Source organism: Petromyzon marinus, chromosome 72 (assembly GCF_048934315.1).
Source record: "Petromyzon marinus isolate PM22_M1 ecotype Great Lakes invasive population chromosome 72, UKy_Petmar_22M1.pri1.0, whole genome shotgun sequence".
NCBI classification, from domain to species: Eukaryota; Metazoa; Chordata; class Hyperoartia; order Petromyzontiformes; family Petromyzontidae; genus Petromyzon; species Petromyzon marinus.
In genome coordinates, this window is record NC_133738.1 from 7,444,475 (window position 1) to 7,460,856 (window position 16,382).

The 16,382-nt window shown below is 48.8% G+C and overlaps 1 protein-coding gene and 1 long non-coding RNA gene across 2 annotated transcripts in view; both read left to right on the top strand.

Annotated features, from left to right (window-relative positions):
• LOC116957315 (voltage-dependent calcium channel gamma-5 subunit-like) overlaps nucleotides 1–1,079 on the top strand; it is a gene marked incomplete at its 3' end in the record, with an annotated part of 39,429 nt that extends 38,350 nt beyond the window's left edge. The window contains exon 6 of the mRNA XM_032979395.2: nucleotides 750–1,079. Within this exon, the coding sequence (XP_032835286.2) occupies nucleotides 750–1,079 (330 nt within the window). The remainder of the gene's footprint in view (nucleotides 1–749) is intronic.
• A 29-nt stretch (nucleotides 1,080–1,108) lies between these two features.
• LOC142906940 (uncharacterized) lies at nucleotides 1,109–8,616 on the top strand. Its single transcript, XR_012930583.1, has 2 exons — nucleotides 1,109–4,983; nucleotides 5,206–8,616. It is a non-coding gene; the product is annotated as an uncharacterized LOC142906940 (long non-coding RNA).
• The last annotated feature ends 7,766 nt before the right edge of the window (nucleotides 8,617–16,382 follow it).

Genomic DNA, 16,382 nt, shown 5'->3' on the forward strand with positions numbered 1-16,382 from the left:
GGGGAGTGGGAGGGGCTAGTGAGATGGGCTCGTGGGGACTGGGAGGGGCTAGTAGCGAGTGGGAGGGGCTAGTGGGGAGTGGAATGGTCTCGTGGGGAGTGGGAGGGGCTAGTGGGAGGGGCTAGTGAGATGGGCTCGTGGGGACTGGGAGGGGCTAGCAGGGAGTGGGAGGGGCTGGTAGGGAGTAGGATGGGTGAGCGGAGGAGTGTGAGGGGCTAGTTGAGGAGTGGGAGAGGCAGGTTAGGTCAATGGGATGGGCTAGTAACAAAACATCCAAACAACGGTGCTCTGTAGTAGGGCTGTCGCGACCAATACTATCTGTAATAGAGGATTTTTTTTCTATGAGGTTCATAAAAAATAGTTTATAGTTTAATTTATTCTGAAAACTTGTCCTGACACCTGGTAAAATAAAAAAATGTTTACAGCATAGTTCAGTGGTCCTTTCACAGCAGTGATTCTTAACCTTGGGTGCATGCCCTTTCTGAGCACCTAAAGTACAACTACTTTGTTTCATCAAACCCAATGTATTTATTAACATTATAAAAAAAAATTACGCTTGAGAAACGTAAGGAGTGCAAGTAACAGGTTAAGAACCACTGCTTTGGAGTATAGCTCAGTGGGCCTTACACCTGGAAAAATAAGTAAACACATTTAATAGTTTACATTATAGCTGTGTGGACCTTACAAATGGTAAAAAAACATATTTTGTTATTTTAGTTTAAATAGTTATATTTTGTTATATTTCGCAGGGCGCTGGGGTTCTGTGTGTCTACCTTTTCACCCGCCGCTACTCGGGGGGAGGTCCAGGCGGGGCGGGGGGTGGGATGGGTGGGGGGATGGGCGGGGCCGGTGGCATGGGGGGCGGGGCCCACCGCAACAGGCCCCGCCTCTCGGACGGCTCCAACCAATCGGCGCGCATGCTGCACCCGCCGTCGCCGCCCCCTCGCTCGCGCACCCTCTCCGACAGCTCTTCGCACCTCGCGCTCCCATTGGCCAAGGGCGACGAGTGGGGCGGGGAGCGCTACGTGGTCGACGCCTCCGCGTGGGGGAGGGGTGGAGGCGGTGGTGGTGGTGGGGTGGGTAGGGGTGGGGGCCGTGGTGGGGTGGGGCTCGCTGCCGATGCCGTCGTCCCTGTGTACGTGGACGAGGAGTGGGGCGAGGGGCGCGGTCTGGACGAGTGGGGGAGGGGCCTCGAGTCGTGGGGGCGGGGCGACGGGCGTGGCGCGGAGATGCTCAAGTGCCCTGAGTACAGCGCCGTGACGTCATCGCCCTGCTAACCACCGCGGCGGCAGCAGCAGCAGCGTGCTGGCTCCACGTGGCGGCCGTGTGTGTTGTGTGTGTCCGCTTATGTCCACCTGTGTGTATGTGTGTCCACCTGTGTGTATGTGTGTCTACCTGTATGTGTGTCTGCCTGTCCACTGATCTGTGTGCGTGTCCACCCGTATGTGTGTCCATCTATGTGTCCACCTGAGTGTATATGTGTGTGTCTACCTGTACATGTGTGTCCATCTGTACGTGTCCAGCTGTGTGTGTATTCACCTGTGTTTGTCTCCAGTCTGTTAAGGCTATACGGGGATCTTTGTTTTGTCTCTTTGTTTTTTGTGTGTCCACCTGTGTTAATGTGTGTCCACCTATGTGTATATGTGTCCATGTGTATGTGTCCACCAGTCTGTGTGTCCGGCTATGCGCATGTGTGTCCAACTGTACTTGTGTGTGGAGAAGCAGTGGCGCAGCAGTTCGTGCGCTGCTGATACTAACCCGGTGACCCGGGTTCGATTCCCGCTCAAGGACACCAACACCAGTGATAGCAATTATCGCTACTGGGGAGACAAAGCCGGACGGGCATGGTGCTGTCCACCCACCCCCTCATGTGCTGTGCCGACCTTAATAGGTGCTCACTCCCAGCACTTGCCCCAACAGTATGTTAAGGCTATACGGGGTATCTTTTTTTTCGTCTTTGTATGTATCCACCTTTTTGTGTGAAAGTGTTGGTTGTGAGGAATAGTGTTGGTGGTTGCTTACACCCCACCACCAAATATGAACATCAGTGGAGGAATGCAGATAAGACCGATGAGTCAGATGCTGTTTATACATCTCTTGTCCCAACTGTGAGCTAAATTGACCCCTTGGGATAGTCATCGTGTTGGGTGGCTTTAATTCCTGAGTGGGTCGTGATGTGGACACCTGGGACGGATTGATTGGAAGGCCCAATGGCGTGTAATTACACTGTTCTGGGATTGGCACATCCACACAACATCATGTATGCACGCCGGTTCTAACCAATAACATTTTCTGGACTATATAGTGATGGGCAAGTGGATGCGGGCCCATGCCCTTGATACCAAGACCGACCGTGGAGCTGATCTGCCCACTGACCGTCGCCTTGTCATCTGTAAGATGCACCTGGCATTCTTCCACTCCGGTGATGGGTGTCTATCGAGGACCCCATTCCAACCCACAGTAGCCTGGTCTCAACTAGCTGAGGAAAGTTGCGAGTAGGAATTTCAACATCATCCCCCCCTCCACCTTTTGCAGAGGGGAATGGGTGAGGTTCAGGACTGTGGCTCATGCAGATAATTGCTGCATTGGGTATGTGGTCTAGAACTCCCCAGAGACCACTGCTGAAGGAGGAGGTGTTCTGGCTGGTTAAAAGAAAACGACAGGCCCACTACCGTCGTCTACAACATCCAACATTGGAGAAGGAGAAAGCTTACTGCAGCCTTCGCCCGGAGGTTTAGAGAGCTGTGCAGGGCTGCATGGAATCTGCCTAAGCAGCCCACAATCACCAATCACTCTTCCATTCCATCAAAAAAGTAACTTGCAATACCTCACCTATCATCACCCTTAAGGCAAATAACAGTGGTCCGATCTCCAACCCCCAAAAACTGGTCTGCAGGTTGTCTGAGCATTTATACGAGGTCTTGGGGGACAACCCTGCTGGGGCTCCGGTGCCTCAAACATTGGCAAAAGTAGCCAACCCTTCCGAATGGTTGGCTGAGGTGCAATCTGTGAAGGAAAATACGCGGGGCGATCCGGAGTCTGAGACGATCTCCCAAGCGAAATGTTGAGAGAGGGTGGCGTCTGTGGACAGACTGCCTTATATGACACCACAACTACCTGGACCACAGGACAGGTTCCAGAGTATTGAAAGGATGCCCTGTTGGTCCCTCTCTGTAGGAAGGGGGACAGCACAGATTGTAACAACAACAGGGTATCTCCCTCCTCACGATGCCAGAAAAGGTCCTGACAAGGATTATTCAACTTTGCCAGGCACGCTGAGGAGAGGCTTGTGGAGCCCCAATGTGGTTTAAGGCCAGGGGTATTCTGCACAGGTGTCGTATTCTATGTTCTTCTGCTACAAGAAAGGTGTAGGGAATTACAACATGACCTACATCTGCTTTTTTGACCTGATCAAGGCCTATGACACCATCAATAGGCGAGGGTTCTTGGTTGTTTTTGTGTGCTTTGGGAGTCTTGACTCTGCTCACAATCATTAAGGGCTTTCATGATGGTGTGCCATTACCTATTCACCATGGGGTGCGACAGGGATGTAATATGGTTCCCACATGTAAGCTTATTGTCTGGTGATTGCTGCACACTAGAAGGAGGAGATGGAGGTGCTGTTGCTGAACCTTGAATGTGCCATTAAGAGGTGGGGCTTTACCATTAGACCCAACAAAACTAAGCATCTGCCGGCCTTCATAGGTGCTCGCTAACAGCACTTGCCCCAACTGTCTGGTGAGGGTATACGGGGGATATTTGTCTTTGTGTGTTTTTTTCCCGGAGTCATCTCAGTCAGTCAAGCCATGGGCACCACCTGGGTGTATACCGTGTCCCATAACCTGTTAGCGAGCCTTCAACACTTCATATGGCCTTGGAGTCCACGTAGCCTGGCACAGGTGACGTGGTGATGTGTACACGTGTGTGTGTCCACGTGTGTCTCTCTGTCTGTCTCCACGTATATGTGTCTTTAAGTGCGCGTTTTCATCATCTGTGGGGAGCAGTGGTACAACGGTTAGCGCACTGAACTATGAACCTGGCGGAGACCCGAGTTTGATTCCCTTTCACGGCCACCAAGACCATTGACGACTATCTGAACAACCGGTTATGGGCCTCCCCTTGGTAGACGCAGCCTCAAATGAGTAGCGGGTGCAGTGGTGTGTAGTAAACATCGCCACTGGGGAGACAAAGACGGCCTGGTGTGGTGCTAGCCACCCACCCCCTCATGTGCCACAGCGCTGGCCTTCTTAGGTGCTTGCTAACAGCACTTTCCCCAACAGTCTGTTAGAGGCTATACGGGGGAACTTTGCTTTTGGTTTCCATCTGTGTGTATCTCTATGTTTCCCAATGTCTCTCTTCGTGTTTTGTGTCTGTGTGTGAGACTGTGTCAGAATGTCTTCTTGTGACTCCACGTGTGTTCTCTGTATCTCCCCATATCTCCTCGTGTCCCCCCCCCCCGTCTCCCTCCGTGTCTTCCTCCGTATCTTCCTCCGTTTCTCCTCCTGTGTCTCTCCCCGTGTGTCCCTGTCTCTCACCATGTGTCTCTCCCCGTGTATCTTCCCGTGTCTCTACTCGTGTCTTTCCCCGTGTTTCCCCCCGTCTCTCTCCGTGTCTTCCACCCCGTGTCTCCCACCCCGAGTCTCCCACCGCGTGTCTCCGAGGGGAGCCTCGTGTCTCTGTGTCTCCCCCCTCTTCTTCGCGCTATGCTAACTGCATGAATATCGTGGCACGCGTGCAAAAAGTGGTGCACTTAGCATTGGTTATGCTGTGTACATAGTTATAGCGTGAGACGTGTACACACACAGATACACACACAAACACACACACAGATACATATACACAGATCCACACAGATATACACGCAGATATACACAGACAGATGCACACAAAAAAACAACCGCCATTTTCCACTAAGTGGCAGTGACGTCACCACGATGCTTGTGCCAGGCTATTTGCTAGTTGAGGCCACGTGAAGTGTCGAACGCCTGCTGGCAGGAGGTCACGGGGCAGACCCAGGTGCCACGGGTCGACTGAGACGAGTGGCTGATACACCACCTGTGCCCCCTAGTGTGCCAACTTGCTGTAGTTTAGTCACCCGGCGCTCCGCTCGTTGTTGTGAGCGTCGCTCCTCCACTCTCTGTTGTTGTTAGAGGGCAACTGCCTCCAACTGCCCAATAGCGTCCTTCACGAGCCTCCTCCACAGAGGCCTATCCTGACACCGCTGGTACCAGTCATCGGCAAGTCCACTCACCTCCACATCCGCCTGTACCACATCACTCAATCTCTTCTCTAGCCGGTACCGCGCCCATTTAGTCCCCTCGATCCAGCCGAACAAAAATGTTTAGGCATGCGGTGGCTGACGTGAGATGGTGTAGCCGATGAGTGTGGGCCTGTCGCTTTTTCTCAGTCAGCCTGAAAACCTTCTGTTAGCCAAGGTCTCTGGGGGTCTGGACCGTGTACTCAAAGCAGCCATTGCAGCTGCTTGAGCCACAGTCCTAAACCTCGCCCATTTCCCCTCGACATCAGGAGGAGTGGGGGACGATGCCAACCCCAGCCTCAAGCGATGATTAAATTCTCGCTGCGAATTTCATCAGCTAGCTGAGACCATGCCACTAAGGGTTTGAATGGGGTCCTGGGTGTACACCCACCACTGGAGTGGAAGAATGGCAGGCGCATCTTACGGATGACAGGTCGATGGTCAGTGGGCAGATCAGCTCCACGGTAGATCCTGGTGTCAAGGACATGGGCCCGTATCCGCTGTTCAGTCATTATGTAGTCCAGCAGATGTTCTTGCTTGGACCCTGCATGCATCCATGATGTTGTGTGGATGCGCCGATGCCGGAACAGCGTGTTTGTAATTACAAGCCCATGGGCTGCACAAAAATATAGCAGCCTCCTACCGTTGTTATTGAGCTGATCTGGCCCATGCCCTCCAATCACTGCAGATCAGGTGCAAGAATCATGACCAACTCGGGCATTGAAGTCACCCAACAAGATGACTCTGTCCCGGGGGCCACTTTAGCTAGCACCTGTGACAGGATGTCATGGAAGGCGTCTGACTCTATGGCCTTACGTGCATCCCTCCATGGATGTTCGTCTTTGGTGGGGTCATAAGTAACCACGACCAAAACTCCTAGCCTCTTATTCTTGGTTCTTTCGGTAACGTTATGTAGAAGAGCCAGAGCCGGTCCACCGGACCTCCTGAATTCCACAGAGATCCAGGCTGTACCGGTCCAGCTCCCAACAAAGGAGTGGCAGCTTCTCCTCCACAGTGAGCATTCGAACATTCCACGTGGCCACCAGTGGTGTTTTTTTGTTGTTTCTAGAGGAGCTCCGAGGGTAACGATTCACTATCCTGGCTCCGCCAAATGAGGTTTGGCCCATAGACGTCATAGACGCTTGTCCCCCCGGGGCCTCTGGCACAAGCTTAATAAAACATTTAAATCGTAATTAATTGAAGGTGAAGGGGTTACCAGACCCTCGCACCCGTCCAGAGCCCCCATTTAGCCGCTGTGGTGGTTACAAACGCTATGAGAGGAATGGCCAATCTAAATTGGCCCTTCCCCCACGGCACTGCCCACCACAGCGTTGCTGTCCGGCACCAACGAGGAGGTAGGGGGTTGTTTTTGCCGGACACAGGACATACACACACGGATATACACACAGACACTTAGAAACAAAAAAATAGACATACACAACAAAGACACAGAGACACACACACATAAACATAGAGACATACACAGACACACAAACGGACACACACGCTCACACAGACACATACGCAGATACACAGACACACACACACGCACACACATACACACAGACACACACAGAGATACACGCAGATACTCACGCAGGTACAGAGACATACACACAGATACACACTCGCACACTCCCGCCCCTTCTCTCTGGGCCTCACTGAACTCGTCGGAGGGAGGGCGGGGGGTGATCACACTGCGGGCGATGTGAATATTACGGTAATGCGCATACACACCCCCCCTCCGCATGCCTCACTCACCCCGCGGTCCCACCGATCCCCCCCCCCCCCCACGAATGTACGTCCGCGCCTAATCGTGTACATACGGTACGAGACCCTCCCCACCCCATCCCCAACACCTCCAACCCCCGACGCGCGTGTAAATACGGTAACGAGCCAATGGTGATGTGATGGGTGGCGCTGGTGGTGGTGATCATTTGGGGAGCGGTAGTGCAGCGGTCAGCGCGCGGGTGGCTTTACGAACGACCCGAGTTCGATTCCCGCTCACGGCCAAATAAGAACAACCAGTGACAATGATGTACCGGTCATGGACCTCCCCTAGGTCGACTCAGCTTCAAATGAGTACCTGGTGTAATGTGTAGTAAACATCGCCACTGTGGAGACAAAGGCGGCCGGGCGTGGTGCTGGCCACCCACCCCCCTCGTTTGCCACAGTGCCGGCCTTCATAGGTCCTGCTACCCTCTAACAGCACTTGCTCCTACAGCCCTGCTAGAGGCTATACGGGGAGGAAGGAATTGTCTTTGTTAATAGGTAACTTCTATTACGTAAAGTTGATCGGTGGGGTTCATCGATGGGTCCTCCAATAATTTCACGGGGATTTTTTCGCAATATCTAAATGAATGAATAGACCACCAAAACGTTTTTTTCTCAACCTTAATGGATTTAGAAAAAAGAAACGATTCGAAACCCAAAATGTAGTCAGTTACCGGTAAAAAATATAGATATAATAATGTCACCAGTTTGTTTTCTTCTCATATCCAAATCGGTACAAAAATATATCGATTTAATTAATAAATAACACGTCGCGCTTATGTGGCATCAATCGGTTACCGGTTTTTAAACCGCAAAAAAATGTGTCAATGAAAAGAAGACGGCAATCCTTTTTATTTTCGATTCGGTTACCGGTTCGGAAATTAAACAAACAATATTTTAAGATCGTGCCCCACACGTGCGGCGAAACCGATTTAAACCGATTTTGCCCCAGCGGACTTTAACCGGTTTTACCGGTTTTTTTTTATCCCCACCACCATCGAACCGGTTTTTAGCAGTTCCCTGCAAGAATAAGTGTACATAGTCGTCCAAGTGCGCGTTTGGTCGTGTACATACGGTAAGGGCTCGCTGTCTATTCTATACGTACGGTAATGGGCTCGGATAATAGCGTACATACGGTACACGTGCATGCACGGTACAAGTCTCACATGCGTATGTACAGTAGTGGTCTCCTCTACACGTGTATATACGGTACTGAACCCAGCGACACGTACGTATGGTACTGGACTCAGCTACACGTATATATACGGTACTGGTTTCAGCTACACATGTATATACAGTACTGGTTTCAGCAACACGTGTACACACGGTACTGAACTCAAGAGCACGTGCATATACGGTACTTAGTGTCAGGTTAATGGATTTTAGTATTGGTCGTGATGATGATGATGGCAGTGATGACAGTGATGATGATGATAGCGGTGGTGATGATGATGGTGGTATAATGAAGGTGATGATGGCGATGTGGTGTGACGTTTATTTAGCTTACACGTCCGTGGTTCGATTTCACGTTCGCCTCCTCCCATTGGGGTTGTAACCTCCCGTTGTAAATAAATGTAATCTATCTCCTCCTTCCTCCTTCATCATTTTCTATCCTCCCCATCCTCCATCCTCATCATCATCCACCTCATCATCATCATTGACTGGTGTGGAGTTGTCACGCTGCCTCTGATCCAGCAAGCAGGTGATTGACGGTGTAACACGTAGCAGGTTTTCATGAATTTGTAACATCTCGTGGGTATAACCATCTCAACAGACAAAAATGGTGAGTCGATGAATTCGTAACTCACCGATGTAGACTCTCGATTATCCGCGTGGCACAATTTGTCAGATTTGCGGATTAACTGGCACTGCAACCTGAGATTTTGACGTATGTTAATATCGTTTAGCTTTCCCTTGAGCCCAAATTAATACATTTTGATAATACAAAAAAATTGGGCTAAAGGGAATACTGACGATCGGCCGATCGATCGATGCGTGTGCTCAGTGATAACACGTTCCTGCTGAGTGGATGATAGCAGATGATGAGCCACGGGCAATCATAATCAATCAAACTACACCCATTAAGTGGTGATAGCAGAGCCACAGCCAATCAACATCAATCAAACTCCACCCATTAAGTGGTGATAGCAGAGCCACAGCCAATCAATATCAATCAAATTCCACCCACTAAGTGGTGATAGCAGAGCCACAGCCAATCAAACTCTACCCGACTAATTTGATGATAGTAGTCACAGCTAATCAACATCAATCAAACTCTGCCCACCAAGTGGATGACAGCAGAGCCACAGCCAATCAAAATCAATCAAACTCCGCCCACTAAGTGGTGATAGCAGAGCCCCAGCCAATCAACATCAATCAAACTCCGCCCACTAAGTGGTGACAGCAGAGCCACAGCCAATCAAAATCAATCAAACTCCGCCCACTAAGTGGTGATAGCAGAGCCACAGCCAATCAAAATCAATCAAACTCCGCCCACTAAGTGGTGATAACAGAGCCACAGCCAATCAACATCAATCAAACTCCACCCACCAAGTGGATGATAGCAGAGCCACAGCCAATCAACATCAATCAAACTCCACCTCACTAACTGGATGACAGCAGAGCCACAGCCAATCAAATCAATCATACTCTGCCCACTGTATGTAACGATATTGCAACTACTGCACAGGAGAGCTGATAGTGTGGATTAAGTATTAACTGGAGGCAACATATTTGTTCGGTTGAAGCACCTCTGACTTGTAAATAAACATTTCCAAGTAATAAGAATGTTTTGACTTAAAACTTCCGTGACTGCTGGAATTCATATTCTTGGTTCTTTCGGAAAAGTCACGTAGATAGAAAATAAAAATAATACAATTGAAAATTTAATAAAAATAAAAGCAAAAAACCCACGACGTTTTGATTGCAACACAAGCAGTCTTCATCAACCCACGACGTTTCGATAGCAACACAAGCGGTCTGATCATCCACGATGATGAAGACCGCTTGTGTTGCGATCGAAACGTCGTGGGCACGATGATGAAGACCGCTTGTGTTGCTATCGAAACGTCGTGGGGTTTTTTTATTTTATTTAAAATTTTATGTTATTTCTATCTACGTGACTTTACTGAAAGAACCAAGAATATAATAAGATTGTATAACTGTTTTTAAAGATTATTTGGGCTTATCCGATTTGCGGATTAACCACGCTGCCCCTGAGATTTTGATGTGGATTAATAACTTTTCCCTGAAGCCAAAATGAATTATCTAAAAAAAAATTGATACGTTGTTATTCTTGGCTCTTTTATCATCCACTGGGGAGCGTTCATGCAGTGATTAGCACGATGCTGCTGCGCTACGAACCCGGCGACCCGACTTCGATTCCCGCTCACGGTCACCAACACCGGTGACGATTTTCCGAACCAGTCCTGGGCTTCCGCTAGGTCGACTCAGCCTCAATTGGGTACCTAGCGCGATGTGTAGTAAACTTCACCACAGGGGAGACAATGGCGGCCGGGCATGGTTGTTGGCCAGCCCACCCACCCCTATTGTGTGCCACAGTGCCGGCCTTCATAGGTGCTGTAACTCGCTAATAGCACTTTGCCTCCACAGTTTGTTCAGGCTTTTGGGAGATCTTTATCTTTGAGGATTAGTGAGTGTGTGTGTGAGAGTGCCGAAGCCACCGCATGCCAAACACAGCTTTTATCGGTCCCATAGAGGGCGCTAAGCTGGAGGGGCAAGGGGAATGAATGCGGCATGAGAGGATGTGGAGCTGAGTGGACTTGCTGATGAGCGGAAACCGGCAGTGTCAAGATCGACCTCTATGGAGGAGGAAACTTGTGAAGGACGCTGCTACTGGGCCACAGTTGGAGAAATTCGCCCTCCAGCAACAACAACAACGGAGGGCGACTTCCTCCACCGTAAAGACTGGGCACGGAACCGAGTTCCAGCATCACACGCTCGCCACCTCTATCATCTATTGTTGCATCAACAACTCCAGCTCCTCGGTTGCCTCAGCCATTGCCCTCCCGTTGTGCAGTAGCCATAACATGCACTCACCTGTACTCTCACCTGTACACTCACTCAGAGAGGTCCTATCTGTACTCTCACTCACTCACCTGTACTCTCACATATACACTCACTCAGATAGGCCCTACCCTGGCGGGTGTGTGTTTGTCTTTCTATGACTGGATTGTCTGGAGCCGGGTGGAGCAGACCGCTGCCATAACATTCACTCACCTACAGTGAGGGAAAAAAAGTATTTGATCCCCTGCTGATTTTGTACGTTTGTCCAATGACAAAGAAATGATCAGTCTATAATTTTAATGGTAGGTTTATTTGAACAGTGAGAGACAGAATAACAACAACAAAATCCAAAAAAACGCATGTCAAACATGTTATAAGTTGATTTGCATTTTGATGAGGGAAATAAGTATTTGACCCCTCTGCAAAACATGACTTAGTACTTGGTGCCAAAGCCCTTGTTGGCAATCACAGAGGTCAGACGTTTCTTGTAGTTGGCCACCAGGTTTGCACACATCTCAGGAGGGCCACTCCAGGACCTTAATGTGCTTCTTCTTGAGCCACTCCTTTGTTGCCTTGGCCGTGTGTTTTGGGTCATTGTCATGCTGGAATACCCATCCACGACTCATTTTAAATGCCCTGGCTGAGGGAAGGAGGTTCTCACCCAAGATTTGACGGTACATGGCCCCGTCCATCGTCCCTTTGATGCGGTGAAGTTGTCCTGTCCCCTTAGCAGAAAAACACCCCCAACGCATAATGTTTCCACCTCCATGTTTGACGGTAGGGATGGTGTTCTTGGGGTCATAGGCAGCATTCCTCCTCCTCCAAATACGGCGAGTTGAGTTGATGCCAAAGAGCTCAATTTTGGTCTCATCTGACCACAACACTTTTACCCAGTTGTCCTCTGAATCATTCAGATGTTCACTGGCAAACTTCAGACGGGCATGTATATGTGCTTTCTTGAGCAGGGGGACCTTGCGGGCGCTGCAGGATTTCAGTCCTTCACGGCGTAGTGTGTTACCAATTGTTTTCTTGGTGTCTATGATCCCAGCTGCCTGGAGATCATTGACAAGATCCTCCCGTGTAGTTCTGGGCTGATTCCTCACCGTTCTCATGATCATTGCAACTCCACGAGGTGAGATCTTGCATGGAGCCCCAGGCCGAGGGAGATTGACAGTTATTTTATGTTTCTTCCATTTGCGAATAATCGCACCAACTGTTGTCACCTTCTCACCAAGCTGCTTGGCAATGGTCTTGTAGCCCATTCCAGCCTTTTGTAGGTCTACACTCTTGTCCCTGACATCCTTCGAGAGCTCTTTGGTCTTGGCCATGGTGGAGAGTTTGGAATCTGATTGATTGCTTTTATGGACAGGTGTCTTTTATACAAGTAACAAGCTGAGGTTAGTAGCACTCCCTTTAAGAGTATGCTCCTAATCTCTTCTCATTACCTGTATAAAAGACACCTGGGAGCCAGAAATCTTTCTGATTGAGAGGGGGTCAAATAATTATTTCCCTCAATAAAATGCAAATCAATTTATAACATTTTTGACATGCTTTTTTCTGGATTTGTTGTTGTTATTCTGTCTCTCTCTGTTTAAATAAACCTACCATTAAAATTATAGACTGATCATTTCTTTGTCAGTGGGCAAACGTACAAAATCAGCAGGGGATCAAATACTTTTTTCCCTCACTGTATACTCTCATTCACTCAGATGTACACTCACCTGTACACTCACTCAGAGCTGTCCTCCCTGGCTGGTGTGTGTGTTTGCTACGACTGGGTTTTTTGGAGATGCCTGGATCGGACCTCTGCCATAACATTCACTCACCTGATTGTGTTCACGCTTACGGTGACTTTCAGACCGCTTTCCATTGTTATTCTATCTCCCCCCTCCTCCGTTCCGAACATTGATGGACTCGTCCGTCTATGCTGTCCGTGATGCTAACGTTAAGAAAAAAACGTCACTTTTTTCAAATTTTCTTGCTGTGGTTTTCACACCTGATGATTGCTTGTGTTGCAATCGAAACGTCGTGATAATTAATTGTTTGATTTATATTATTTTGTTATTTCCCTTCTACGTGACTTTACAGAAAGAGCCAACATTATTCACTCACCTGTACACTCATTCAAAGAGGTCCTCACCTGCCTGGTGTGTGTGCTTATACTACTGTGAATTGTATGGAGTGGACCACTGCCATAACAATCACTTACCTGTATCTCTTACTCACCTGTACTCTCACTCACCTGTACACTCACCTGTACACTCACTCAAAGAGGTGCTACTGTGGCTGGTGTGTATGTCTGTTTATGCTTCTACTACTAGATTGTTTGGAGCTTGGTCGAGCAGACCACTGCTATGCCATTCATTCACCTGCACTCTCATTCTCTCACCTGTACACTAACCTGTACACTCACTCACCTGTACACTCACTCACCTGTACTCTCATTCACTCACCTGTACACTAACCTGTACACTCACTCACCTGTACACTCATTCAGAGAGGACTGCCCTGGCTGGTGTGTGTGTGCTACTAATACTGGGTTGTCTGGAGCTGGGTGGAGTGGATCGCTGCTCGTCTCCCACCCAATAATTCTCAGTTTTCAACGGTTCTTAATTGTTTCTTTTTAAGATTTTCATTTTTTAACTTTTCAATTCTTAGTTTTTAACGGTTATTGTATGATTTAAGATTCCCAGCCTTTTAGCTTTTTATATTTTCAGTTTTTAACAGTTCATAGATATTCTTAAGATTCTCAGTTTTAACTTTTTTATTCTAAGTTTTTAACGGTTCTTGTATGTTTTTAAAATTCCCAGCCTTTTAGCTTTTTATATTCTCAGTTTTTAATGATTCATAGATATTCTTAAGATTCTCAGCCTTTTTGCTTTTTTTATTCTCAATTTTTAATGGTCCATAGATATTCTTAAGATTCTCAGTTTTCTACTTTGTATTATGTTATTAACGGTTCTTGTATTTTTTTGTAAGATTCTCAGTTTTTATTTATTTATTTTCAGTTGGAACGAAATATCTTTAAATGATCAGTTTTTAGCTAATATTGTATGTTTTTCAGATTGTAATGTTTTACTCCCCCCAGTTTTTAACGGTCTATATATATACACATTTTAAAATGATCAGTTTTTAATCATTCTTGTATGTTTTTTAAGATTCTTAAATTCTTTACCTTTTAATTAGATTTTTGTGGTTCTTTGTGTAATGGCCTCCCACCCACTAACTCTGTTGTATTGTTTTTAACAGACCCGCTGTCACCTAATCCATCACACACACAACACACACACCACCTATACTTTCTCAAACAATGGCACCTACCCATATTCCGTTCATTTTTTTTCCCTCCGATCAACAATATTCCACGATTTTGACGATGGTGTTCGTTTCATAAGTTCTCCAAAGCTCATCCGTAGCTAAACGCCTATGTCAGAAAACGCCGTTTGGGACAGCACTCCGTAACAAAATACATTTTAAAACTTTTAATAGTGTTCTTTAGGTCAGGAATTGAAACCAACCCTCGAGCCATTACTGCAACATCTTCTTTATCGCTCACCTTTAACTCAATATATGTCAGAAATTCACAGGGTCTTGGTATTGTTCATGTGTAGTGGGTTCACGGGACACGGAGACGGTGGAGTAGAGGCAGCACTGTTTATTCAACTTAGCAAAAGTTACATTGGAAGGGGTAACGGCTCCTTCACCCGTATACACGCTGGGACACCCCCTAGGCTATCAAGCCTAATTCCTGTGCTCCCAGTTTCTCCAACTACAGGCACTAGAGGAGGCTATCTGATCTGGCCCTGGTCAAGCACAGATCACGGCAACCCACCAACCAGACCGACCCTTAAAAGGGCTCCGGCTCTGAGGCTCTGGGGCCGCACCACTGGCTTACCCTGCCGGCCCTTAAAAGGACTGTGGTCAGGGAAGTCCCAGGATCTATCTAGCCGGCCTTCCTTCTTCACTGGTTCTTCATTCTTGGCCCCAACACACTGCCCCGAGCTCTCTGGCTCCCCGCCCTTTATACCCATACACCACTGAGGGCAGGGCTATAGTGGACGTGGTTGTAGCCATCAAGGTGTGGCTGTGTGTTACCTTCCCACACTGTGTGTCACCTTCCCACAACACCCCTACATCACCCCCTCCTGTACAGCCTGCAGCCGTCCCGGCTGCAACAATATTGAACAATAACAACGCAACAAAACTGCGAACCGTGTGTGCCTCATAACAACCAAACACCACAATAAATAACCCAACCCACCTCTACAAAGATACACTATATACAGCATATACATTCCCCCCCCCCCGCATTGCACCCGAGCCACCCATCAGCGCAGCAAAAGGAGACGTAACAGGTGAGTAGAACAGTGTCAACAGAACAAGTGCAACCAGAAGTCAACATTACAAAAACCGGCGCATTTTGGCGTGAGTCCGTTTTGCGGGGCCATCGTAGGGGGGGAACCGGTCGGGCCGGCGGTGGGCGCTGTCCGTTCGGGTGCACAACCCTCTGGCATCCCAGGAGGACAAACCCCGTCCCCGCCGGGTGGCGCAGGTGGCTGGGAGGCCGTCATTCTCAAGGCACCTGAAGATGGGACAGTTAGTGACATATCAGGGGAAGGTGGCGAAGTCGCCATCCGGGAGTCAGTGGACACATCACATGCTCGGCCTGTGTAATCTGGTGGAGGAATACGCGGTGCCACAAACGGCTTCAGGTGCGAGGGGTGTACATACCAGCGACGTTTCCCCCACTGAATACGAATACACTGTGGCCGCATGACCTGCACAATTTCCATAGGACCCCTCCATGGCCGCAACAATTTCACCGAGGTTGCCAACGGTACTTGAGGGCAGTGCAGCCAGGCTGTGTCACCCGGTCTCCATGCATGTGTGCGTGACTGGCGCGATCGCAACCTCTCGTTAGCCTTCTGTCGGGAATTAGAGTTTTGGGCGGCTGCCTCTCACGCCTCGGTCAACCTCGGGATATTAAATTTGACATGGTCGGCCAATTTCGATTTTTTTGTTTGGTTTGGAGACCCGCAGCTGAGTCTCAATAGGTGGATCAACATCACGACCGTACATTAGAAGAACGGCGAGAATCCGGTCGCCGCGTGAGGAGCCATTCTGTAGGCTGCCAAAACCCCGGGATATGAAGTTCCCAATCAGTCTGGGAGTCACACACTTGGTGACACAACATGGACGTGAGGGTCCTATGAAGGCGTTCCACCATTCCATCCGTTTGCGGGTGATAGGGGGAAGTACGGATTTTTTTTTGTACCAAGGAGTGCACACACCTCGTGCAGAAGGACGCCAGAGAAGTTTTTCCCTT